The 27110-nt window shown below is 35.3% G+C and overlaps 1 protein-coding gene across 2 annotated transcripts in view; it reads right to left on the reverse strand.

Annotated features, from left to right (window-relative positions):
- Nucleotides 1-1502: 1502 nt before the first annotated feature.
- The window catches only part of LOC127854191 (serine/threonine-protein kinase PLK1-like), a 34228-nt gene continuing 8620 nt past the window's right edge, over nt 1503-27110 (reverse strand). For both annotated transcript variants that reach the window (XM_052389210.1, XM_052389211.1), the window contains exons 3-13: nt 26546-26662; nt 21825-22042; nt 20898-20993; nt 20348-20547; nt 16532-16648; nt 13897-14007; nt 13209-13304; nt 8461-8614; nt 4748-4877; nt 4230-4346; nt 1503-3699 (exon numbers count right to left, since the gene is read on the reverse strand). In XM_052389210.1, coding sequence (XP_052245170.1) covers nt 3466-3699; nt 4230-4346; nt 4748-4877; nt 8461-8614; nt 13209-13304; nt 13897-14007; nt 16532-16648; nt 20348-20547; nt 20898-20993; nt 21825-22042; nt 26546-26662 — 1590 coding nt within the window. In that variant the 3' untranslated portion in view covers nt 1503-3465. The remainder of the gene's footprint in view (nt 3700-4229; nt 4347-4747; nt 4878-8460; nt 8615-13208; nt 13305-13896; nt 14008-16531; nt 16649-20347; nt 20548-20897; nt 20994-21824; nt 22043-26545; nt 26663-27110) is intronic.

Genomic DNA, 27110 nt, shown 5'->3' on the forward strand with positions numbered 1-27110 from the left:
ATAAATATAAAGACACTGAACAAGTTTGAAAAGAATCGGATGAAAACTGTGGACTTTATCGGATAAACAATAAAAAGTAACCATTTTACTATTTCAAGTCACTGTGACCTTGACCAATGACCTAGTGGCCTGAAAATGAAAAGGGGTCATCAGCCAGTCATGATCAATGTACCTGTGAAGTTTCATGATCCTAGGCCTAAGCATTCTTGAGTTAACATATGGAAACCATTTTACTATTTCGAGTCACTGTGACCTTGAACTTTGACCCATTGACCTGATAATCAATAGGGTTCGAGTCCTCATAAATATAAAGACACTGAACAAGTTTGAAAAGAATCGGATGAAAACTGTGGACTTTATCGGATAAACAATAAAAAGTAACCATTTTACTATTTCAAGTCACTGTGACCTTGACCAATGACCTAGTGGCCTGAAAATGAAAAGGGGTCATCAGCCAGTCATGATCAATGTACCTGTGAAGTTTCATGATCCTAGGCCTAAGCATTCTTGAGTTATCATCCGGAAACCATTTTACTATTTCGAGTCACTGTGACCTTGACCTTTAACCCAGTGACCTGAAAATCAATAGGGTTCGAGTCCTCATTAATATAAAGACACTGAACAAGTTTGAAAAGAATCGGATGAAAACAGATAAACAAGAAAATTTTAACGCACGCACACACAGACACCATGCCATCCCATAAGCTTTTCTGCCTTTGGCAGTAGAGCTAAAAACATCACCAAGGAAGGGATATTGTCCTTATATGTTGAAAAATTGTTAACGTTTTAGCAGCAACATTATTTTTACAATCTTGGTAAAACATGCTTATAACACATGTAATAATGATATCTCAACCGAGTTAGAATATTGCTTCTGTCCATCAGGAAGCATGGCTGCCAGAAGGCGGGGTAGTTACTTTATATGCAAAAATAAAAACTTGATAATAGTGTAGTAATTACATTTCCAATCTGAAACTTCCTCAGAACATGGTTTAGATACAAAATCCATGTGATCAATTTGGGGTAAATTACACAAAAGAGTTCTCGCTTGTGACGACAGTCTTGAGTCTCTGCTGGCTTTTCTTACTTGCCTGTCGTTACAAATGTTATAACCACAAGTGACTAATATGACGCAATATAAGCGTTTTACTTTTCAAATAAGAACGATAATACAAAATAAAGCCCAACGCCTTGCATTAACTGTTAATATGTAACAGTTTGTATATATATTCCTATCGACCTTGATTTTCTTTGAAACTTCATTGCCATGTAAATCGTTGAAAAATATAATGCATTGCAATCAAATCACACATGAATGTGACGGTATTTATAGTCCATATGGTCTGATGGATTATAAACATTCATTGCTGATATCTTATTTCATGTTCGTTTTTGTTCTTTTATATAAATGTATAAATATTAATAATGGATTTGGTTTGCTGCAAATTATTAATGTTCACTTATTTCAGAGTTGCTTGCAAAAAGGAATCATACTACCAAGATAATATCAAACATTTTATTACCTTGAATTTCATACTTATCACAAATGTAGCAATATGAATTCATAATGAAATGAATGTCTATACACTGTACAATTTATGTCAAGGTAAAGATTACACAGTAAGTAAGAGTTTAGACAAATTCTAACCAACATCAGCTTTCGATAGAAAGTAACTTAAGAGTATGCAACAAAATGATTACAAGTTTACAAAAATATTAATTTAATTTAGTAAGAAAATAATGAACAGGCACTGCATACATAAATTATGATGATCATAATATGATTCATTAGAGCACAATTACATTCATACAACTTTGAGAATAATAACTTATAAAACAAGACAAATATCCTGCATATTCACACTGGACCATCAACCTGTTCCCATTTATTTTTGCATCAGTTCTCACATATGCACCAATATCTCATATACAATTCATCGATAATCAGTTATTCCACAGGTATCGGGACATTCAGGACATCACCTACTAACATTTTTTGAAAACAAAAACGTAACAAAACAATGGTACAGATATAACTTAGTCCAACAAAAAGAAGTATATTCTGGTAGAGAAGAGAAGTAATACAGTTTCCATTGCCAAGCAGAAAAAAGTGATGTTAAGTGTTAATTTATGTCAGATTTATTTGCGATCACTGATGTTGAATCTTACAAATGTATTCACATATGAGGCACTGTTAAAAAATACACTACTTTTTTGACAGGACTAGCTTTTAATTTTTTAAATATTTAATGAAAACAAAAATGCTGACACAAGGGTAAAATAGAACAAGGGCTGTTTGTAAAACATGCATGACCCCCCATATGGGCTGTCAGTTGTAGTGGCAGCCATTGTGTGAATACATTTTTTGTCACTGTGACCTTGACCTTTGACCTAGTGACCTGAAAATCAATAGGGGTCATCTGCCAGTCATGATCAATGTACCTAGGAAGTTTCATAATCCTAGGCCTAATTATTCTTGAGTTATCAGGAAAACATTTTACTGTTTTGAGTCACTGTGACCTTGACCTTTGACCTAGTGACCTGAAAATTAATAGAGGTCATCTGCCAGTCATGATCAATGTACCTTTGAAGTTTCATGATCCTAGGCGTAAGCATTCTTGAGTTATCATCCGGAAACCATTTTACTATTTCGAGTCACTGTGACCTTGACCTTTGACCTAGTGACCTGAAAATCAATAGGGGTCATCTGCCAGTCATGATCAATGTACCTATGAAGTTTCATGATCCTAGGCGTAAGCATTCTTGAGTTATCATCCGGAAACCATTTTACTTTTTTTGAGTCACTGTGACCTTGACCTGAAAAACAATAGGGGTCATCTGTCAGTCATGATCAATGTACCTATGAAGTTTCATGATCCTAGGCCTAAGGGTTCTTGAGTTATCATCTGGAAACCATCTGGTGGACGAACCGACGGATGGACCGACCGACATGTGCAAAACAATATACCCGCTCTTCTTCGAAGGGGGGCATAACAAATAAGTCATTAAACATTTTAAGTGATTGAAACATGATTGCAAAAATGAACAAATCAAAGGAAAATCTCTCTAGTAATTGTTTTCTTCTTTATTTATAATAATAATAAATGTGGCTACTTAATTCTAATACAGTTATCAAGTCCCTCTTTTTTATCTGACAATAGTTTCATAAACACATTTGACAGTTGACTCATTACTGGTGAGACTATCATTTCACTGCAAGATTTGCAACAGGAACTCCGCTTTGAAACTTGAGTAAGAAATTTGGCATTATGTCTCCCCGGGAGCACACTTAACAAATATAGATCACCCTCATTTGAGACAAATATTGACGTGGTAACTTGCATGTAGGTTACATACAAGTTCACAACATCTCACACACTAAGTAATGCCAAAATTAAGAGTTCACAACAAAGCACTCCAAATTGCCTTACCCCAACACACTATACACTACACACTTAGGTGTCATCATTGAGCACTAGGTGCACTCGAACGAACTCGACCAGACCCAGATTTTGTTGTCATCAGACGCTCTACCATTGTTCTTGCATATCTCAGACGACTAGCTAGTTCCTTGCTACAGCCAAACTTTTCAATCAAGGAGAATTTGAATATTGTGAAGTCTCTCTTTTCGTCAATATATGTTACAGCCTGCATCAAGGGGCAGAGAATGATCTTTGTATGGTCTTGGAAAAAGTTGATCTGAAAAAAAAAAGAGAAGCAAATAAGAACATAAAAGTTTTCAAGTCATAAGATTTACATTTGAAACACATGATATTATCCTTGTGTATTTAGAAAGCAATATTTCTTTTGTCAAAAATATATGTAGATTTTAAAAGGACAAGAAGCAAAATACAGAAATATGTCCCAAATTTGACATAAGGAAAATTGGAGTTGCGAAATGTTCAAAATTGTGAAAAAAAAGAGTCTTGAACTTTCTAAAATTGTGAAAATTTGAGATGCAAACTTCTTGAAATTGCAAACATTTGAGTCACAAAGTTCCGAAATTTGTGAAATAAACCTTCAACTCTACTCACCAATTTCAAGCAATCAAGAACCTTTACCTATGTCTTCCTTTCCAGTCACATGAATAGGGTTTGTTATATCAGGTACTTTTCAACATTAAGTTAATTAAAGTACAAATAGATTCAGTTGTTTCATAGATTTATTTTTACTTGCCACACAACATTCATTGATAAAATAACATAAACATTGATGACAAACTGTCCAACCTGCAATGTGCCATTGCTTAGATGCAGAACAATAGCGCTGCGTGTTCGGAACCATGTCCTGAGGAAGGGCAGGCGCACCATGTCATCTGTCTCGCGGGGAGTGATGTTTGCACCAGCCTAAACACATAAATGAAACCAATCAATTTTTCTTCACCATCATTTTAAGTGTTCAACTGGAGAATTTTATCATAGGACTAACGTAATTGCTGTAATGGATGGACGTAATTTTGTGAAAAAATTAATAATATTTTTTTTTTGTTAACTTGAAACAATAAAGTTTACTTTAAAGTTTTAAATGATTACCGATTAACAACAGGAAAGGATTGTTAAAAAAGTTTGCTTGCACACAAATATTATTTCAAATAGCAACAGACTAAAATATCATCAAAGATTTTTTCTCAGATCTACTCCGCATAAAAGTAAAGCATTAATTTGAATTTGCCAATAAACGTTAAATTTAGTTGAAAACACAAGCTTCAGACCGAATTGATGCACAAAGCACACATTCTCAATATTACCTTGAGTAGATGCTCACTCATGTAGTTTCTGAAGTATTTGAGAAGCGTCACCTTCTTGGTCAAGGAATCAGGAAAAACCTTCAAAGTGTGGAAATGCTCAGTGCTGTCTCTCTCAATGTACTGCACATTACTGGAACACATGCAGTAGAATGTTTTACATTTGGTAACCCCAAAATGACATCTACTTTAAATTTAAACAAAAAAATAAGATAATAAGCAGTGATTTTTTGGGCTCTATACTTTTCAGCCTGTGCCTTTCGGATAGGGAAAAATAGCGCAATAAACCCTGAAATAGGAAAAATAAATAACAGCAATTGTTTTTATGAGCATGTTTAGCAGGATTTTTTTACATTTATATTATTAAGCGCCAGATTTATATAACTGAAAAATTGACTCAATAAACCAATTGTTGAGTTCATTGGAAAAGTTTGATATAATTTTTGGGGGAAATTTTGTTCAGAATTTTGGGGGAAAATATGCCTTATTGCAATTCGGAAACGGCCTGTAACAGGTTGTAATATTGGGGGAAAAAAAAATCAATATTAAGTTATACATAATGATAAGATTTATTGACTGCAGAAAGAGTCATTGTCTTAAAAGTGTGCCATTTTAGTAGCTAATAAACCAATATTGCCATGTTGAAGTGTGTGCCATTTTAGTTGAAATTTATTTTGAATCCCTAGTACTGCTGAATATGTATTTATATTAACAAACGCTGACAAACTTGAAGACATTTTAAAACAACTGATATTTTATTCTTTTAATAGCATATCTAAACTTTCATGTAACCTACACAGAAAGTTCAATGGAAAGGTAAGTCATCAGTGCTTGCAATGTGAATAATAATACATAATAAATAAACATTTACAATTTCTATTGTTTTTTGAGGTGTGACAATCAGTTGTGCATATCAACAAAAGGTTGGTTGGTTATTCGCTCCTTTTTATGTCCCCTGTCTATACTGGGGGACATATTGTTTTTGCACTGTCTGTTTGTTTGTTGGCTTTTTAGCATCAAACTTTAACATTGGTTATAACTTTTGCAATATTGAAGATAGCAACTTGATATTTGGCATGCATGTGTATCTCATGGAGCTGCACATTTTGAGTGGTAAAAGGTCAAGGTCATCTTTCAAGGTCAAAGATATGGGGGAGGGGGACATAGTGTTTCACAAACGCATCTTGTTAGGTTTGTAACTAATTTACTTATGTTCAGGCCAAAAAAATAGGTCCATCTCCCAAATCGGCGCCGACCCTCTTTTTATTTGGGTCGCCAAAAAAATCAATAAAAAAAAATCGTTCATTTTCGTTCATATAAGATGTAATATCAAGCAAACAAAGCATATATATACATGTATTTCTTATTATAAGCTTTAGTTGCCTTTCATTCTAGTACCAAAATGACCAAAAATTAAATAAAACAAGAGATGTGTTTGTCAGAAACACAATGCCCCCTTCCATGTTGCTTTGAAGCCATATTTTTGACCTTGAAGGATGACCTTAACCTTTCATCACTCAAAATGTGCAGCTCCATGAGATGCACATCTATGAAAGCTGTACACATTTTTTTAAGTTGCATATCCGTTGAAACAATTTTTTAAAACCTCAATTATTTAACTCTTTATAAAGTCGCATTGTTGAGCATTTGACATACCAAATATTATGAATTTTTATCAACAAGAGGGCCTGAATGGCCCAAAGTTGCTCACCTGAGATAAAAAGAAATGAGCTGTTCTTTGCAGCCAAAGATATCAATGGAACAAATGTTCTAACCAAGTATCATGAAGAATGAACAACAAATGGCCCCTTGGTTGCCATGTTTTTTTTAACAGACCTGAACCATTTTTTTAACTCTTCCAAGATATGTCCAAATTTCATGAAGATTGGAAAAAAAAAGTGTGTTTTCTAGACTGTTCACATGTTGTCACTATATACATATAAAGAAAACTGCCCCAAACCCTGGCGGCCATGATTTTTCACTGATCATGACCATTTTCAAACTTGTCCGAGACATCCACATAACTTATTTTTTGACAAAATTTCATGATGATTAGGCAAAACATGTGACTTCTAGAGTGTTCACAAGCTTTTTTACTATATAAATATAAGGAAAAAGACCTCCATTTGGCGGCCATGTTTTTTTTACCGATCCAAACCATTATCGAACTCAACGGTCCTATCCAGGTGTTGTAGTGCCGTCTCCTTCGCTTACGCAAATGAACCGGTCACAGGACGGTTAAAAGTAATGTAACTTTGTGAGCACTTATGTAATGTGGAAATATTTAGGGACAACGCACGACGGACAAAAGGCGATCACTTAAGCTTACCATGAGCACGTTGTGCTCAGGTGAGCTAATAAAAAGTAATAATTAAATCTTATAATGGTACCAAATTGCTATTTGATGTAATTTATTTGTCTTTGAGTTGTTTAAAGGTATAAGCTATCTATTTTGCTAATACATGAACTTCCTGGGTGTTTTTTAAACTCAATAAACACTAAACAACAAGAATACAATCATTTGTCCCTGTATCTTATGAAAACATGCACCTTTGCTTTTCTCACAGCTGTACATTTTCGAAACATTTTTATTGTGGATTATTTTGAATTCGTAAAGAAAACACTATCATAAATACATATATTCGCAAATATAAAACCAGCTTTACAGTAGATAAGCTACCACAGCAAGAGAAAGTTGAATTTTAAGTGGCACTTTTAGTATTCGTACCCAAATTCAAACTTGACCAGTGCAATAAAAAGATTATTAAATAATTTCAAGCTGTTCTCAAGTTTTCAATGGGCTCCAGATCATCAAGTCTTATAAACCAGCAAATATCAATGAGGACTCGAGAGGTTAAGTTCTTCTTGAATGCTTTGAACTTTTATGAGTACATCCATACAGCTCAAAATTGTTCCTGACAGGGCCCTCAATCCATTTTAGGGGAAGCGGGTCGCTACCCATAGCAGGGGGAATTTTCGCGGCGTTTCCCTTTTTGGGGGATTTTTTACTTACTATCTAATTATTACATTTGTACATGTTTGCACTATATTCATTGCTTATTTCATAATTTAGTATGTTTGACAAGATTAAATAAAAATAGAATTGAGATATAATAATCATGAGACATCTATCTATAAAAAATTTTATTTTAATTTTTTTTTAAGGGGGAATTTTTCCCCCAAAAAGGGAGCGAGTTCAATCAACCTATTACATTTTAACAAACATGATATATCCGTTCCAATCAACATCAATCTGTTCAAAATACAACTTATTTAAAACCGCTATAATCTCTAGAAGAAGTTTTGAATTGACCATTCAATCTTTTTTACGGAGGTTCTGAAATAAGTCTCACAATTGGTTGATCAATCTTGCAAAGAAATTTGCATATATTCAAATTCTGCTTACTTTTCCATAGCAAACATTCACACATTTCCATGAACTGTTGACATCCTATAAACATCCATTAAAATCCTTATTCTACGATCACACCATATCAAGTAGGTTGTTTTGAATTTGATGATAATAATGGCTATAGGTATGATTTTTTGTGTTTATTAATTCCAGAAAATAGTTTTTTTGGCTAATATTTCCAATAAAAGTGCAACCTTGATTCCAAGCAGCGACTTTATATGAAAAAAGCCTTCATCAGTTGCCACTGCCAGTAATGCACATGGTAAATAAGGCTGGGATTATTGAAACTACTGAGAGGACTTACTCTCCATTGGCCAGCAAAATGAGCCTAGTGGAGTCGTTGAAGAGCACACCGACGCTGTTATCACAGAGCTGGTAGCCGAGACCATACTTGTCACTGTAGTCCACCCACTTAGAGACCCAGTAGATGGGGATGCTGGCTGGGTCCTCCGCATCCTCTGAAAATGGAGAAAGGTGAATTAGACTTTTGAAATTTCAAGTTCAATGACTTGCCTCATCATGATACAGCAATGCAATTCAAGAATGCTTTAACCTTCCATTTATTCTTAATTTCAAAGTAGCCAACTGTGCTTTACCATGCTTAATCATTGATAGTGTAATATGCAGTTTCTATCAGTGACCTAACATAATCACAAACTAATAATGTAGAGCAAAGGTAACAAGAGCTCTGCCGTCGGTGACAAATGCCACCCTCACCCCACCTCCCAAAAAACAGGTCTTTGAACAAGTGACACATGTAAACTTTGTATTGTATCAAGCAAATTAGTCAATTTGTTGACGAGTCATTGATCAGACACAATTTTCACACTTATTGTCACAGTGACCTTGGCCTAGTGACCCCACTTTCAATAGGGGCCATCTACTGTCCAAGGCCAATTTACATGGGAAGAATCAAGCCAATCGGTCCCTCCGTTCACAAGTTGTTGTTTTTTTTAAAACAATTTTCACTCTTAGTGTGACAGTGACCTTTAACCTTGTGATCCCAATTTCAATAGAGGTCATCTACTGGCAAAGGCCCGTGCACATGGGAAGTACATGTATCAAGCCAATTGGTCAATCGGTTCACAAACTATTGATCAGATACGAACTGGTCTACCGACAGACCGACATACATCCAGTAAAACAATACACCCCCTCTTCTTCAAAGGAGCCCATAAAAAGTACAATTTGCTAATAAAATTACCATTTAATTGTTTTTCAAATGATAATGGAATATAAATCTTTCAGACAGACCAAAGAGAATACTAGGTTTTAGTTCAATACACACAGTTTTTTATAGCTAGGCTTAAGAGCCTACAGGAGTGTCAGATTTTCATGTTGAGCAAATAAACTTATTTTGGGGTTGTGGGGGAAGGGGCCTTAAGCCCTAATGTGGGGGAAATTTTACGAGGGGATTTGGGGAAAAATTGTGCGCGTGGGAATTTTCGCGGCGTTCCCCTTTTTGGGGGATTTGTTTACTTACTCTCTCATTGTTACAAAACATTTGTACATGTTTGCATTAAATTCATTGTTTTTTTCCATAATTTATTACGTTTTGCAAGATTAAATTGAAATAGAATTGAGATATTATAATCATGAGACACATCTTTCTATTAAAAACAAGGGACAAAATTGTCACAAAACCAGGTTTTCATTGTGAAAAAAAATCTGATAAAGGGAGACAACTCAAACTGAACTTTTTAAATGAACAAACAAAATTAACACCCTTTGTAAGTTTGTTTTAAAATAAATCTATTTTTAGTCGTGGCGACCTTGACATTGGAGATATTGACGTGATTCTTTTGTGCAACACACCGTCCCATGATGGTGAACAAATGTGCCAAATGATTTTAAAATATCATAATGAATGACATAGTTATAGCCCAGACAAGCTCATTTATGGCTATTTTTTACCTTTGAACTCAAAGTGTGACCTTGACCTTGGAGATATCGACGTAATTATTTCGCGCGACACACCGTCCAATGATGGTGAACAAATGTGCCAAATGATTTCAAAATCTGACAATGAACGACATAGTTATGGCTCGGACAAGCTCATTTATGGCCATTTTTGACCTTTGAACTCAAAGTGTGACCTTGACCTTGGAGATATAGACGTAATTATTTCGCGCGACACACCGTCCAATGATGGTGAACAAATGTGCCAAATGATTTTAAAATCTGACAATGAACGACATAGTTATGGCCCGGACAAGCTTGTTTCGCCAGCCCGCCAGCCAGCCAGCCCGCCCGCATTCGCCAATCTAATAACCAGTTTTTTCCTTCGGAAAACCTGGTTAAAAATATAAATAAAAAAATTCTTTTTTTTTAAGGGGGATTTTTTGGTTCTGAAAGGGGAAAAAAACAGCCTAATTTGGTGGGGGAAGACGCCCATATTCAGCGTCTGTTATATAAGGTAAAAAAACCCTGTTATGACAATACGGTCAATCTCAACTATGCATGGCCCCATTACCAACCCCGGGGCATACCCACCACATAGGCCACGTCCACCCAAAATTGCCTTTTACTATAACTTCTTCATTTCTACACCAATTTACTTCAAATTGATACTGAACATCTCTTATGACAATACGGTCAATCTCAACTATGCATGGCCCCATTACCAACCCTGGGTCATGCCCGCCCACATAGACCACACCCACCAAAAATTGCCTTTAACCATAACTTCTTCATTTCTACACTGATTTACTTCAAATTGACAATGAACATCTCTTATGACAAAACGGTCAATCTCAACTATGCAGGGCCCAATTACCAACCCTGGGGCGCCCCCTGGGTCAAACATGCGGCCTCTGCCGCGCCATTTCTAGTTAAATAAAATGTCATCAATAAACAAAGCATTACATTTATCTCAACAAAAAACAAACAACCAACATTCATCAGTTGGTCTGTTATTTCAAAAACGCTTGCATTAGGATGGGATAAAATATGATATTTTGAATCATGAAACAAGTTAATGTATTTGAACTAACAAATCACAGGGTTGCCACCAACGTGATGAAATAAAATTCCCTGACTTTTCCCTGACCAATCTTGGTTTTCACTGACTAATTTCGCGACAAATTCTGCCTCCTCCCCATACAGCCGACCAAATCCACCCATTTAATGTCTATTTTATTCTTTAACATAAAATATTTCACAAACAAGAAACCGTCGGAGACGGGCGATGCTCCCCAAAGTTGTTTTTTTTCCATAATATTGCACTATATATTCAGATAAAAGGAAACGTCTTGAGGGGCATAACTTTGGACAAAATAATACGATGGATGGTTTAGAAACTTAAAAATTTCAAATGGACATACTGTCTAAATAAATCATCTAACCAGAACCCACAAATAACATGCGCATCTCCTCAAGGTAGTTAAGCTTCCCACAAAGCTTCATTGAATTCCAGTCAGTAGTTGGGGAGAAATAGCCTGGACAAGAATTGCACTATATGTACAGTTATAGAAAATTTCAAATGGTCATAACTCTGTGAAAAATCATCCGACGAGAACCCGCTGATAATATGCACATGTCCTCTTGGTAGTGAAGCTTCCCATAGTTTCATTGAATTCCGGTCATTAGTTGCTGAGAAATAGCCCGGACAAGAATTGCACCATATGTACAGTTAATGGAAAATTTCAAAGGGCCATAACTCTGTGAAAAATCATCAGACCAGAAACGGCTGATAATATGTACATCTCTTGGTAGTGAAGCTTCCCATAGGGTTTAATTGAATTCCTGTCATTAAGTGCTAAGAAATAGCCCGGACAAAAATTGTGCACGGACGGACGGACACACGCACGGACAGACTAAGCGGTAACTATATGCTCCCACCAAAATTTTTGGAGGAGCATAATAATAAAGCAGTACTGCTTGTACACTAAACTATGCATGATGCAAGGCTATATCGTAAATAAATACCACAATACCAAAGATAACAAGACTATTGCCAAGCAATATATGTCCCCTACCGGCTCCACCATTGTCAGATTTTTAAAAATATTTTTGGTTGCCATAGCAACCAGAATTGTTGACGTAGGAACAAAATGAAATGACGTGCATTATGTCCATATTGCCATCTATCTATGTTTCATGAAAAAATATGAAGTACTTTTAAAGTTATCGCAGGATCCAGAAAAGTGTGACAAACAGACAGACGCACAGAACGCAAACCATAAGTCCCCTCCGGTGAAACCGGTAGTGGACAAAAAAGTTATGCATGTTAAACCACCACATAATATGATTATGTCTCAATATCTATGAACAAAACATACTTCTATAGGTAGATACATGTGATGTTAATTATGGTTGTGCCTTTTGCCTTTGGCATGACTCCTTAGAGCATGTTTTCCAATGTTTCCTAGTGTAAAGGAACCACCACCATATATAAGACAGTGTGCTTTGTTGTCATTTTGCCAAAAAAATGTCTGTTTACTCATGCTGGTAATATGTCTATCTATGTGTACATTATATTAAATCTGTAATCAGAAGAGAAAATCAATTTGTGAGGTGATATATGGTAGGTTAATATATATGAAAATCATGCAGTTAGGAGCTGAAGCAGGTCTTCTTGATAACTGAAATAAATAAGCTAAGTTAGTATAGCTCTGTCATGATGTCATCTCTAATGATCCTGCAAATCATAAAAAAAAGAATTAATCAGCTCTGGGGGCAAGTTGCAAAGCCTTTCAGCCTTCAAGGATACCAAAAAAATAATCAAAGATAAAGAAAAATAGACAAATGTACATTTTTTAACATGCTTTACATATGTTAATGTTTTATGCACATAGAAATAGTAAAAACATTTCAAATAAAAAATAAACTGTTGAATCTACTAAAACAAAACATACCAGAAGACTGCCATAGCCACTAAATAACTTAAGCATCGACCCCAAATTTTGTTTTTTCCCTCACTTTTCTGAAATTTCATTTTTCACAGACCATTTTTTTAAATTCCCTGACCTTTCACTGACCTTGAAAAAAATCTAATTTCCCTGACTTTACAAAATAAGTGGCAACCCTGAATCAGTATAATTTTCAATATACCTTCACAAATGTTAATGCGTTCTGCTGGTTTGGCTGCTACAACTGCCGACAGTTGTGCAAATAGATCATTGAGGTAGAAATCCACTGGCTCATCACCTGTAACAGTTAATTTTTTTTAGTTCACGCTTACAGTTACAATATAAATTTTATGGATAGTAATAGAAAAAGTATATTGTCTCTCATTCAAATATTTGTCTTACGACCACTTGTGAAATACAATTCACTCACACACTGAAAGCAATACTAATTGTTTCACCCCATTGGTGCAAAAAAGGCACCATGTGACGTTGACATTAGAAGGTACATGGTAGCTTTTTGCCTCCATGGGGCAATTTTACTTGATAAATACTTGAGAAAAGGCACCATGTGACGTTGACATTAGAAGGTACATGGTAGCTTTTTGCCTCCATGGGGCAATTTTACTTGATAAATACTTGAGAAAAGGCATTATGTGACGTTGACATTAGAAGGTACATGGTAGCTTTCTGCCTCCATGGGGCAATTTTACTTGATAAATACTTGAGAAAAGCTTACCTGTATTCTTATCAACTTCCATATCAAAGTCAAAATGAAACTACTTGTGAGACACTAATTAGGAGAACGTTATCACAGTGGTTTATATTACAACTGCATTAGTACAGGCTGGCCTTGCATGTATCGAGAGTCAACCCCTGCTCATTCCACTTACTGGATCTCTTCTGATCATTGTCACCCCCGCCCTTCTCCAGATCAAGGTCTTCCTGGCTCTGTGGACGCTTCAGGTCCTTAGCCCGCGGATCCAGGACAGGCACTGTGCTCTCTGAAAGATTTGCTAGTGACATGAACAACTAGTGGTCATCACACATATTCAGGGGTGTGATTGGAGTGAAGTCCGAGGGAGGAAAAATATGTCCAATGATTTTTACTTAGGGATTCTCGTGGATAATGCAATGGCTAACCTTTAAACAGACATTTAAATAACACCTTTTCTTAAACTGCATAACTTGATTTATTTATGAAAACCTTTTAACTTCACATTTAACATATTAATTATTGTCTAAGGTTAAAGCGGGTATATACGATTTTTATATGTGCTGAATTGTAAAATATTGATACAAATATGTTATAATAACACACAATATGCAAGAAAAATGATACATTTAAGACGAATTTCATAAAATACAGCAAATACAAATTAGAGCCCCGAGCCGATTGTGACGAAGATAATTCGTAATTATTTTCCTACAATAACCGATGCATTCGTCTTTTTAGTAAGTGTTCGTGTGTCGTATGAATCGATATCGCTGCAGGAATTTCAAATGAACCGTTAAACTAAATTTAGATTCACATCGTACATGCATGATATACATGCTGGCGAATTCGGCTGTACAGCCTTTTTCGATTTCAGAATTAAATATCTGGCTTATTTAGCATTTTTCGACACATGTTCTTCTTAACTATTATTTTAGTTTATATTGAAATATATGTATAATAAGTTTTTACACATTTTATATTAATAAATAAATATTTGACAAGATCGTATATACCTGCTTTAACAGTGATCAACACAATATGTGATCCAATCCCTGTGAACAATGTCAGAAATCTTTTTATGAGCTCAATGTTTTTACCTTTGAAGTACTGTATACACTGTCAGTCAGTGCCCCAGATAATTATTTCGGAAATAGGGTTTTCACCCACTGATTTTGAAAAATAGGGTGATTTCATTCTTGGAATAGGGTGAAATGAGTTATAAGATGCATACAGTAAAACCATTGCTGCTTTACTTCTGTTGAAGCTGCACACAATTGTATTGATTCAATAAAACTGTAAACTAATATAATTAACTTTAATAAACTGATGTTTCATAACATCTTTAATCCTTGAAACTGTCAATGATATAAACTTAAAACTTAAAAAAAAAATCGATAACACGAATGATTCGTCACTTATTGGCTCTTGCTTTCTTGGTTCGAAAAAGTTAGCGATTGACTGATATTTTGGCGCAACAATTGAGAACGTCTTTCTCTTAGACATTTTTATTACGCATCGTATTAGAAACTGAAAGAACAGACACTTAACAAATACATGCACAATGAACGACGGATTAAGTCAGATTAAAAACGCATGTATGTCGACGCAAATAATTTGGTCAGCCGCTTTATTTAACTATGAAATCTAGTCCGCAGAGCGTTTGAATAGCTTTGACTGTTTTATTGCTCTGTCATCCAGGCGCTTGCTGAATAAAAGCGTCGCCGCGTAACGAAAATAATTACAAAAAATACAGAAAATGAGCAAAGTATTTTCTATCAAAGCTATTGTATCGTACGCATCAAATAAGACGAATGTGCGTAAAAGGCAAATCAGGTGCGTTTTCAATACACATGATATTGTATTTCTTTGCGTTTTTAAACATTTTAATAGGGTGAAAGACGCAGATACGCAGCTTATCTGGGGCACTGGTCAGTGTTAAACTAACGACACTTTACCACTGGATCTGTAGTTCAAGAATTGTTAACATGGAATACACTTTGCCTTGCCAGGTCATTCGATCATCCCTTCTTCTTTCAGAAATTGTATTACTTTGATTTATATCCACAGTTGTTTTTAACCATTCCCATAAAAAAAATCACTTGTGTTTGAAAATCACAGATTTTGTGAGATTTGTTCATTCTTTAAGTAATCTTGAGTTTCACTTCATAAAAGCGCCATTTATAAACAGCACAACAATAAAATACCAAACACATTTTAAAAGATAAATTTTAATAGGAAGATTGGGAAACAACAGCCAACCGGTCGTTTAAAAAAATGCTTAGGCAGAATCTACCATAGTAATATGTGGAGAGTTTTTGTGGGCCGCGGATATTTTAGACCGCTTTATGAAATATGTCCGCAGAATCGGCCGTACCCTTCCCCCATTTGTTTTAAACCAATCTCAGAAATGACACCGAGACAAGGGGATCTGCCGAAAAATCACATCCCTGCATATTTCAATACAAAATAAATTCAGGGCTTATTGTACAATCTATATTTTGAGGTAGTGGTAGGTCACATTACTTCAAAAAAGTTCTAAAAGTAGTTGTGTTTCACCCCCCCCCCCAAATGGGTCCAGGAAAGTAACATCACATGAAAGTTATTGCAAAATTTGGTTCATAAACACTTTTTCTTGTTTAAAGGATGGGCATATTTTAACTAACCTTATAAAAACCCTGGGATTAAGATATATAAGACCGGAAAATATACATTCATCTACTTGTCAATAAAAAACACCACATTAAACTTACTTAACATAAATCAATATTCTTATTTTAATACATAATTATAAAAAGGAAAGTTGCAGCTACTTTCTGTTCCATTGAGCTCCAGTAAAGGTCTTCTGTGCAGGGACTCTGACTTGGCGAGGGTATCAAACCTGGGCGCCATGGTAAGACAGCTGGTTGGCAGCCGGGATGGCAAGTAACCTGAAATAACAAGCTAATTTTTATGACAGATGAAAAATACATGAATAACTTCTTTAAAGCCAACAAACAAATATCTAGGAACTTGTTGAATAAAATTGCTTAAAAACAAAGAATGAAGTAATTACAATATAAATTTCTAATATGTTCAACTTCACTACCCATTTAAAACAATTCAGTGCTTTCTACAGGAATTTTTTCAGACGCCCGGTCGGGGTGGGAAGAACATCCACTCCATCCTTTAATATTCATTTTAGATGCCAATTACGTAATATATATTAAAAAACAAAAAAAGAAAAAAAAAAGTAAATAATAAAAATAAAATACGAAAAATAAACCGTTTGTCAGGCAATGTGACCGGGACATTTCTGTTGGAATAAGTCAGGTCTTTTGGAAGATCAAATCTCAGTGTGCATTCTAGACCGCGCAATTACACGAATCGCACTATTTTCCCAAAGATCGCACACATTTGCAGCATGTGTGCGAGAAAATTCACTCGCTCGATATCCATGAGTATATTTAAAGATCAAAGCGATATTGACTTCGCCAAAAATTAAAAGAGCCGATTTATGATAGTCTGTCAATAACATGTATCTATTTACCAACTTAAGCCTGCCTAAAAGCGGAGTGATGTTGTGTTGGAAAATTGATATTGACCAATGAGAGCACACACTTTGATCAAATGAGAGCACTTGTAGCCAGTCAATACCTGCATTAAAATTATGCAGATGATGCGTGACGTAATTGACATAAGTGTTTGGTTTTGTGGCAGTTTGTTTGCCATGTTAGACCTACCATTCTTATCCGACGCTACGTTTATTTGTACACCTCCACGATGAAATCGTGGCTAGTAAGTAAACTTACTTAGAAAACTGATGATGGCAACCGGGTGTAATCCTTGCGGAAATTGTGCATTTCAAGCGTAATATTGTCTAAACATTTATTTGACGCATAAAACGTTTAACAAATTATCTTTAAATTGATTTCACATAACAGTAAACGTTTTGTTTAATTCGCAAATGGGCATAATAAAATTATTAATTTGAAGAATCTTACGATGTTCGACGTTTAATGTAAACGCGACTGGATTATGGTTAATGGATATGTTCGATATCGGAGGAAATAAAGAATATATATAGTTAATTTCTGTGGTGTTTTGAATAGAAACTTCTTACACATCAGGAGAGAGACCTCACTATTAATAGTATCCTTGAAATTCTCTCTTTACATTTAGTTGTCCTCAAAATACTTTAGAGCTTTTATGAGCACACACGTACAGCTCATCCGGAAGGTCAGTAGCTGTGACTTGGATTATTGCAACTAATTTTACATTGTGGCACTTGATAATTTAGTTTCATATTGATAAATTTCCTAACCTCTTAAATTGGTCAGTTTTGCCATCACATGTCCAGTAAGCAGGCTGTGAAAGGGGATTTTCGGTTAAAAAATTAAACTCTAAAGCCTTGAGAAACAGGCTAAACCCATACACTCGGGATATGGACAAGTATTAATGGCAAGGCCAAGGGACCTCTTTTGAAGCGGCCTTAGAGGCAATTGTTTTGACCATGAATAATTGAACTGGATTCAGTTTTGACTTGTTTTTTTTTTATTAACTGTATGATAACAAAACTGTCTGGAAGTTTTTTCATGATTTAGGACAAATGTCCGGAAAAAAATTACCATTTAGGTCACCTGTCCTAAGGAAATTGGGGCCAATCTGAAACACTGCCTATGACTCTTTATACAACAGCTATAAATTAATGAATAACAATATATATTTATAAATTGTTTTTTACTTGTTTAAAACCTTTTACAGAAAGATAGTTTGATCCCAGCTTTAATGACTCCCCAATACATCTGTTTCAATCCAACTCCATTAGTGCATACTTACTACTTTTCCAGTTTCTTTTCATTACCCGAACTGTATACTGTATTTAAACAAGGGACAAAATTGTCACAAAACAAGGTTTTCAGTTGAAAAAAAGTCTGATAAAGGGAGACAATTCAAAATGTGTATTGCGCTGCTTTGAAATTAAAAAAAAAATAATTTTTTTTTTACCTTTGACCTTGAAGGATGACAATGACCTTCCACCACTCAAAATGTGCAACTTCATGAGAACGCCGCTTTGATTTTTTTTTTACCTTTGACCTTGAAGGATGACCTTGACCTTCCACCACTTAAAATGTGCAGCTTCATGAGAACGCCGCTTTGAATTTTTTTTTTGGACCTTGGACCTTGGCCTTTAACTTCCACCACTCAAAATGTGCAGCTTTATGAGATACACATGCATGCCAAATATCAAGTTTCTATCTTCAATAACGCAAAAGTTATGGCCAACGTTAAAGTGTTTTTTTCGGACGGACAGACTGACATTCACACATACTGACAGACAGTTCAACTCCTATATGCCACCCTACCGGGGGCATAAAAAGTCTGATAAAGAGAGACAACTCAAAATCCAAATGTGCATTGTTACTGATTGTTAATAGTTACATAGTTGTTTCAAAATCAATCTATTTTTAGTTGTGGCGACCTTGACCTTGGAGATATTGACGTAATTCTTTCGCGCGACACACTGTCCAAAAATAGTGAACAAATGTGCCACATGATTTTAAAATGTCACAATGAATGACATAGTTATGGCCCAGACAAGCTCATTTATGGCCATTTTTGACCTTCAAACTCAAATTGTGACCTTGACCTTGGAGATATCGACATGATTCTTTCGCACGACACACCGTCTAATGTTGGTTTAGAAATGTGCCAAATGATTTTAAAATTTCACAATGAACGACAAAGTTATGGTCCGGACAAGCTCATTTATGGCCATTTTTTACCTTCAAACTCAAATTGTGACACTGACCTTGGAGATATCCACGTTATTCTTTCGCGCAACACACCGTCTAATGATGGTGAACAAATGTGCCAAATGATTTTAAAATCTGACAATAAACAACAAAGTTATGACCCGGACAAGCTTATTTATGGCCATTTTTTACCTTCAAACTCAAATTGTTACCTTGGAGATATAGATGTAATTCTTTCGCGCGACACACCGTTTAATGATGGTGAACAAATGTGCCAAATGATTTTTAAATCTGACAATGAACAATCAAGTTATGGCCCGGACAAGCTAGTTCCGCCCGCCAGCCAGCCCGCCGACATTCGCCAATCTAATAACCAGTTTTTTCCTTCGGAAAAACTTGATGAAATACTCCCACTAAATATTCAGAAATCACATAAATCATTGACATGTTACTTTGTGTACATTTTAATTGCTATGCCAGCCCAATGTAAATTGCAGTGATGGTATGGATATCGAATCAGCCTTGCAACTGAGATGTGACAGATTCCAAACATTGTCACGAGTATTTTCCGGACTTTTCAAGCAGTACTCAGACTAGAGTACCTTGTATAGGTCTAGTGGCTTTTGACACAATTGTCCAAAAATAAATAAGCTTTCCTGGACAAAACATGGCTTAAAGCGTGAGTGTAGAATGTTGACCTAGATAAGCCTACGAAGAATGCAGAATAATCATGGACAAACTTTCTGCCTGGATTTTCATTAAGAAGAAAATTCTTTCAAACAAAAAATACCATTAAAGCAGAAAGTGTTGTTCTGGATTCCTGTGCACTTGCACAGACTTATATAGGACGACACTTAACGCACCAGAGCAAGGCTTAAACATGTTGTGACTGACCTGATGTGAAGAACTCATCCTCGAGCAGACCATCCATGCCAGGTCTCTCTGAAGGGTCAGCACGAAGCAGCTTCTGTATCAAGTTTTTGGCGCATGGGGATACCCGAGAAGGCACATGATATTCATTTTTCTTGATTCTAGTGTAAGTGTCTTTTAAACAGGAAGTCTCAAATGGTGGTTTGCCAACTAAAAGTGTGAATCTGTAAATGATGCGTTTACACTGGATTATAATAGTTATCTTTTTTTTCATATGTCTCTAGCTTTGAAAATACATGAAGCACTGTTGTTTTATTCATTAATCATACTAGTATTTGACATGGTCAATTTTATTCAGCACCAATACAATTGTATTTCCTTCTAAAAAGTTCAGAAATTTAAAGTCTACATGTTTTTTTTAATTAATACCACAAATAAATAATAATGGTTTGAATATTCATTTGAGTTCAACAGATTTCTGAAATGTACACAAAATGATTAGATTATCTCCAATTTCAATTGCCCCCGTCCCCATTTCCAGCATGGCAAACAAAAACCCTGAATGACAACTTACAATATACATCCAAGTGACCAGACATCAACTTCAAAACTGTGACCTTTCTTTCCAAGCACTTCAGGGGCAATATAATTGGGGGTCCCACACAGTGTTCTGGAAACAAAAACAAATAAAGCTGTACACGATTAACCCTTTACCACTTACATATGTAATTTGACACATTTTTAGTCCCATGGAAAGTTAAATTTAATTAAAGACCTTTCTCAGTAAAATTAGATTCAAGATTTAATGGCTTCATTTCCAACCCTAAGATACTGATGAGCAGCAAACAGCATAAAACTTGAACCGACTGTGAGTTACTCGCAGGCTGTTCTGGTTATATGCTGTTTGCACATAGCCATTTTCACTTTGTTTCTGAGTGGGAAAGGGTTAAAGCCATCTAACAGACATGATGCATGCAGGGCTTATCTGCTGACTTTATAAGTTCAACCATATTCACTATTGCAAATTTATTGTTTTTGCCCTATTCTAATCCAAACATTTGAAAATGATTGACTTTCATATGTTTGGATATAGTGCTGTTAAGTATAGACTTTTCTAGTTTTTAATATTGTATTTCCATTTTAAGCAAATGTAAATTATTTTCTTTCTAAATAAAGCTTATAATGTACACATAATTTCCTATTTCACCCCCCCCCCCCAAAAAAAAGCAAGAGGTGCGTTGGTATGCAATCAACAAAATTTAAGTTCATTTTAAGCTTAAAAACAAGACACAAATAATCTTTTGCAGGATTGAATAGGGATATCAAAAGCCTTAATGTTAAAAACTGTACAGAAGGAAATGGTCCATCATTCATTCTATCATACAAAATAATGTCAATGAACAAGTTTTCAAAAAAGCGCTAATTTGTTAATTTAGCATGAAGAATATTTTCAGCAAGGATGCTCTATGTTAAGAACACTTCAATTCTATGAAATACAAACCTTTTGCGTTCTCCGTCATAGTCGACTCTGGTCGCCAATCCGAAGTCTCCAACTTTGATGTCCATGTCATCATTGATGAAGAGATTACCAAGCTTCAAGTCCCTGTGTATTATGTTACGACCATGCAGATACTGACAGGCTAGAACAACCTGACGTACAAAGTAGCGTGCCTCTGGCTCAGTGACAGCTTTTCTTCTCTTGTGCAACTCCATCAGAGACTACAATATTGAAAATATGTGGCCTGCAAAATGATCAAAAACCCATAAACATAAAAACTAGTGTACATATTTAGTGACAGTCTTTTTATACTACATGTGTATGTTGGGGCACTTAATGTGAATGTTGGAGTACTAAATTTGAATGTTTTACGATGGGCAGGGCTATTTATCTTCCAAATCCTTTCCAAAAGGATCATGGCTGTGAAGTCGAGATCTGGAACAGCTAACTTCCAGTGATACAGTGAGTCATGTACTGAAGTTGACCACAATAGTTATGTTTATTTTTCAAAGTTGATTTTATTATTAATAATGTTTTGTTATTTCTATTGCTAGTCATGTTTATTCACATGTGTATGTTTACACTGTTAAAACCTATGATTAAAAATTAGAAACTTTGTTTTAGTGCTATTTCGTCAGTTTCATTGTTAAGCACTACAGGACTCATTGAGTTTGGAACTCATAGATAATCCCTGGGACTCATAGTTTTCTAAAATGCGAGTCCTGGGACTCGTTTAATTAAAATTTTAGATTAATCACTGACATACAAAAGGCCTTTTCCTGGGGTATCTATATCTCAGTAAAACTGACCGATTCCCAATTTGAAATGTCTTATGATTGTTATATCTCGATGTCATCTAACAAAGTGTACAACTATAGATTATATGATATTGTTCTTTATTTGAATAATTTATAAGAGTTTTATACAGTTTTGCCCAAATCAGTTAATTCTGCGCTATAATTTACAGTCCCAAAATAACATTTTCGTAAATGGCAAGAAAATGTCGTCCTGTACAAAGACAAGTGTAATCAGGATAAGTTTTGACATTTTTTCCATGACAACAAAACAGTGCTCCAGCTAGCAATAAATAGAGGGGCGATGCGCCCTCTAAAATTTGCCCACTTAAAAAGCGCCCCTCTATTTTTCTGTCATATCCCTTTTAATCTCTAAATTCCTGCTTTCAGGCCGTATAAATCGCCAGAAACATCGACATGAATACACAGATAACACCCTTACATGACTGCCTGGGGTGTATAAAGTCAACACATTGTGAACAAACAAGCCCCAAGGCCATGGTTTGTTATCAGATCACTAATTAGCTTTTTGTTGCTGATGATAGTAACATGCTGTGAAAGATTATCTCTGAGGTCACGCTTGGTTAGGCACAATCACACTCAAATGAAATCAAACTCATTACTATTGATTTTTTTAAACTTCTGAAATCTTTGGCTATATTTTTTTTGTTTGCAAAAATAGTGATTTTTAATTCAAAATACCTATTAACATTTGAAAATTAATCATCTTTTTTAAAGCGAATATGCGGTTAATTTTTAGTCTGAAATTACGGCATGGAAAACATATTTGTGTTTGGATTTTATTTCTGAACTCTAAAACACTGTCTGTCCTCAATCATGATGAATTTAAACATGAATAGGGGCAGACAGTTGTTATTTCAAAAAATAAAGAACTTGTTTGGAAGGAGGATTAAACACTCTGCAAGTAAAATGTAATGTTGATATTGTCATATATTTTCGCGACCTAACAAAACTGTCAACGTTGTTGACATTAGTTGAAATAACGTGTTGTGAAATAAATATATCCTATTATTAATAATAACAATGTTTCATTTTAATCTCCAGACTGGATGCTACTTCATGGTGATATTGATGATTGTTTAGACTTTAAATTTGTCAATATAGATTTTTGTTTTAATTAATATTATTATTGTGGATAAACATTGGCTCAAAGTTATTTAAAGCAGGGAATTTAAGTAGTGACAGTCACGTTTTTTTGACCCAGTGAAACCCCTGAATTTATTTCATGTTTTCTTCATTTCATTTTCTTCTAAAAGGCCACTGATGCTGAAACTGGAACCTGAAAGATTAACATGCAGTTCAATGATGATGCAGCGATTTTCCTCCTTCTTTATAAAGTACCGGTAAACGGTACTTTCCCAATCGAACGAAAATTCCCAAATTCCCAAAACGGTACTTTCCCAATCGAGCGAAAATTCCCAAATTCCCAATCGGCATCTGGAAAAATCCCAATCAGCGTCCGAATTTTTTCTCAAAACGATAGAAAGTTTCGTAAAAAAACAACTTTCGGCGAGCGAACAAAGAAAATCGTATAGTTGTGTGTAACCACGCGCTCGATTAATTTCGGGTTTTATTATTCAGCGCATTCAATCAATAGAGTTGTTACTGTTTCCGGTTCTTTTGCCAGGCAGCCAGCGTACTGTTTTACGTCGGTTTGTAACCTTATCGTAGTTTGAAATGAGTCATAATAGCAAATATTATGCCAAAAAACCAATCGGAACCATCTATCACAGGACACATTGACAGCAATAATGATGCTGTGCAGGGCGGGATGCAAGCAACTGTGTGATGATCAAACATCAAAGATTGTTGAAATTTTCACAAAAATGAAAGAGAGAGACATTGCTTTAAAAGAGATTAAAACAACTAGTAATTGATTTGGTGTGTTCTTTATAATATTTTGTTATTTATATAAACTTTATAACTTAATGGTCATTAAGGCATGCCTGCAAATGATTATTTAAATGGGTATGTTCAATTAAGTATGAACTGTATGATGTATTCAATAAGACCCAAACTTTTCCCAATTTCAGGATTTCACGACTCGATTTTTCCCAATTTTGAGGTTTTCACGACTCAATTTTTCCCAATCGGACCGGTACGGGTACTTTTCCCAATTGGACAAGGAAAATCGCTGTGATGGGTGATAAAAAAACCCATTAAAATCCCCCCCCCCACACACACACCGGAAAGAAATATGATATCTACATATCTCTAATGCGTGAAGTCGGATGCTAGCCCAAGTCGGTTAGGAAATTGGCTACTAAGTTGTTTTCCTTAGCGCCAATGTAGATACACTGTAACTCCAATATAACGCGGATGACGGGGTCCAAGCCACGCAACAGCGTTATAAACGGACAGCGTTATAAGTTTTGAGCTTATTTATTTAAGGGGCTATAAAAACAGGTATAGCCTATAATATAGGTCCTGTGTATCTTCATGCTGTGTTGTCATCCGCAAATACATGCATGTAAACCAAATCGATCGATAACAGTATAACTACCGCTTTTCTTATGTGCACATTTATCCGATAATCCAATATAATTACATCACTTACGAAAAAATAATGTTTAACATTTATGACAAGAAATATGCTTACGAACTTCGTAAACAAATTCATATGCCAACGCCATTTTTCAGAAAAAAATAGTACAATGCATTATAAGACACAGCTTTCATTGGACGAGCGAACTTAAATTTAGATTGAATGCAATACGATACATGTACAAAGAAATGTTTTATTGCGTCATACGCAGCATGTAAAAAACGTGCTTTCCGTGGACTTTCTGATAACGGGCAAAAATTTAAGTGCATCTCTGTTAACTATAACACTGCGTTAGCATGTTAATAAATCGTCGGGATTTTTAAATTTATTTTTCGTATACGTACTGAAACATTAAACACACACAAAGATATTTTTATTTATCAAGCATGTGTAGCATATAATAAGCGATAACACACTTACACAGCCATAGTTTATACAAAGAAATACAATACACGATAAATACAAAACATAAACAGGTAATCGCATTAAATAACTTTAATTTGATAATTATTCCGCTTGCACTTGCCTTATTGAAATTAGCGCATCAAACCGCTCTGATAGGGAATACATGTAATAAACACCGACTAGCGAGTTTTCACTCTTTTTGTTGACATAACACAACAGATTAACACCAATTAGCTGTCGAGTGTCATTTAACCTCTAATCGATTAAAATCAGTTAAACGGACGGATAAAGCAATTAAACAGTGATCGCCGGCTTCCTTGAATTTATGAAAATACATGAAGTTGCATAACATGGATTTGAATCAGAAATGGAAGGTTTGAGAAAAAACGGGATCCAAGGACCCCCCGCGTTAGATTGGACACAGCGTTATAACGGACCGCACTATATTGGAGTTACAGTGTAGTAATATATTTATTGTAATTTCATTACACAAAATGAGGAACAGCATACAATTGGTGAAGTCATCCAATGCACTAATGTTTACAATTAATATGAGTATAGTATAACCAAAGTATATACTTAAGTATATTTATAACCAAATGCCCTATTTTCCAAAATTACGCGTGAAATGTGCCCTTTTTGGGGCGGCCCCCCCCCATATTTTGAAAAGCTGGCTGGAGCACTGCAAAATATGTCAATATCCATGACTTCCAAGACCCTGTCCTGATATATGCACTTATATGAGCAGACATGAACCTGGTATAGCATAAGGACAGCCAGAAAGACGAAGGTATTATTTCCTAGAACCTTACCACCTCTTCCCTTGCCCACTTCTCAGTGGCTGAGTATTGAATTGAACTTCTAAGTGCACTTCAGACACCAAATTAAGAAACAATTCAATTATAGGAACATTTATTAGCTACATTCTCTTGAATTTTCTAAATACTCAGTTCACTTACCCTTCTCCTACACAGTTCCAGTAAAATGTAGACATTATCGCTGTCTTCAAAGAAACTGTGGAATTTCACAACATGTTTGTATGTTATCTCCCGGTGTATACTGATTTCCTGAGTCATCTGGAGAATAAACAAACATTGACTATAAGTGTAAACATTATTTGCTACAACAAAAGCTTTCATGTAGCAAGTGGTGGGGGACATAAAAACATTACAAACTTCCTAAATGAAAGTTAAATTGTATCAATTTTGTTCCAAAAGCCCATAATAATCTGCAAGTGAACCAAAAAAATAATATCTGGAACTTTGCATGTCAGCAAAAGGGTCATTTCCATTAAGTACCAAGCAGTTCAATACACCCATGATTCCCATTCTGAAGATTTAACTTTGCAATTTCTAAATTTCAAGGGTTTTCACGCAAAATTTTTCCCAATATACATAATACAGGTACTTTTCCCAATTAGGCAAAACAAATGTGCCACACTGATTATATGACAACGCCCTGTAATGTGCCCTTTTCCAGTCCCAGCCGATTGACAAGACGCCTGGACGATGATCGCTCCGCCCA

The sequence above is a fragment of the Dreissena polymorpha genome, chromosome 12 (genome assembly GCF_020536995.1).
Source record: "Dreissena polymorpha isolate Duluth1 chromosome 12, UMN_Dpol_1.0, whole genome shotgun sequence".
Classification (NCBI taxonomy): Eukaryota; Metazoa; Mollusca; class Bivalvia; order Myida; family Dreissenidae; genus Dreissena; species Dreissena polymorpha.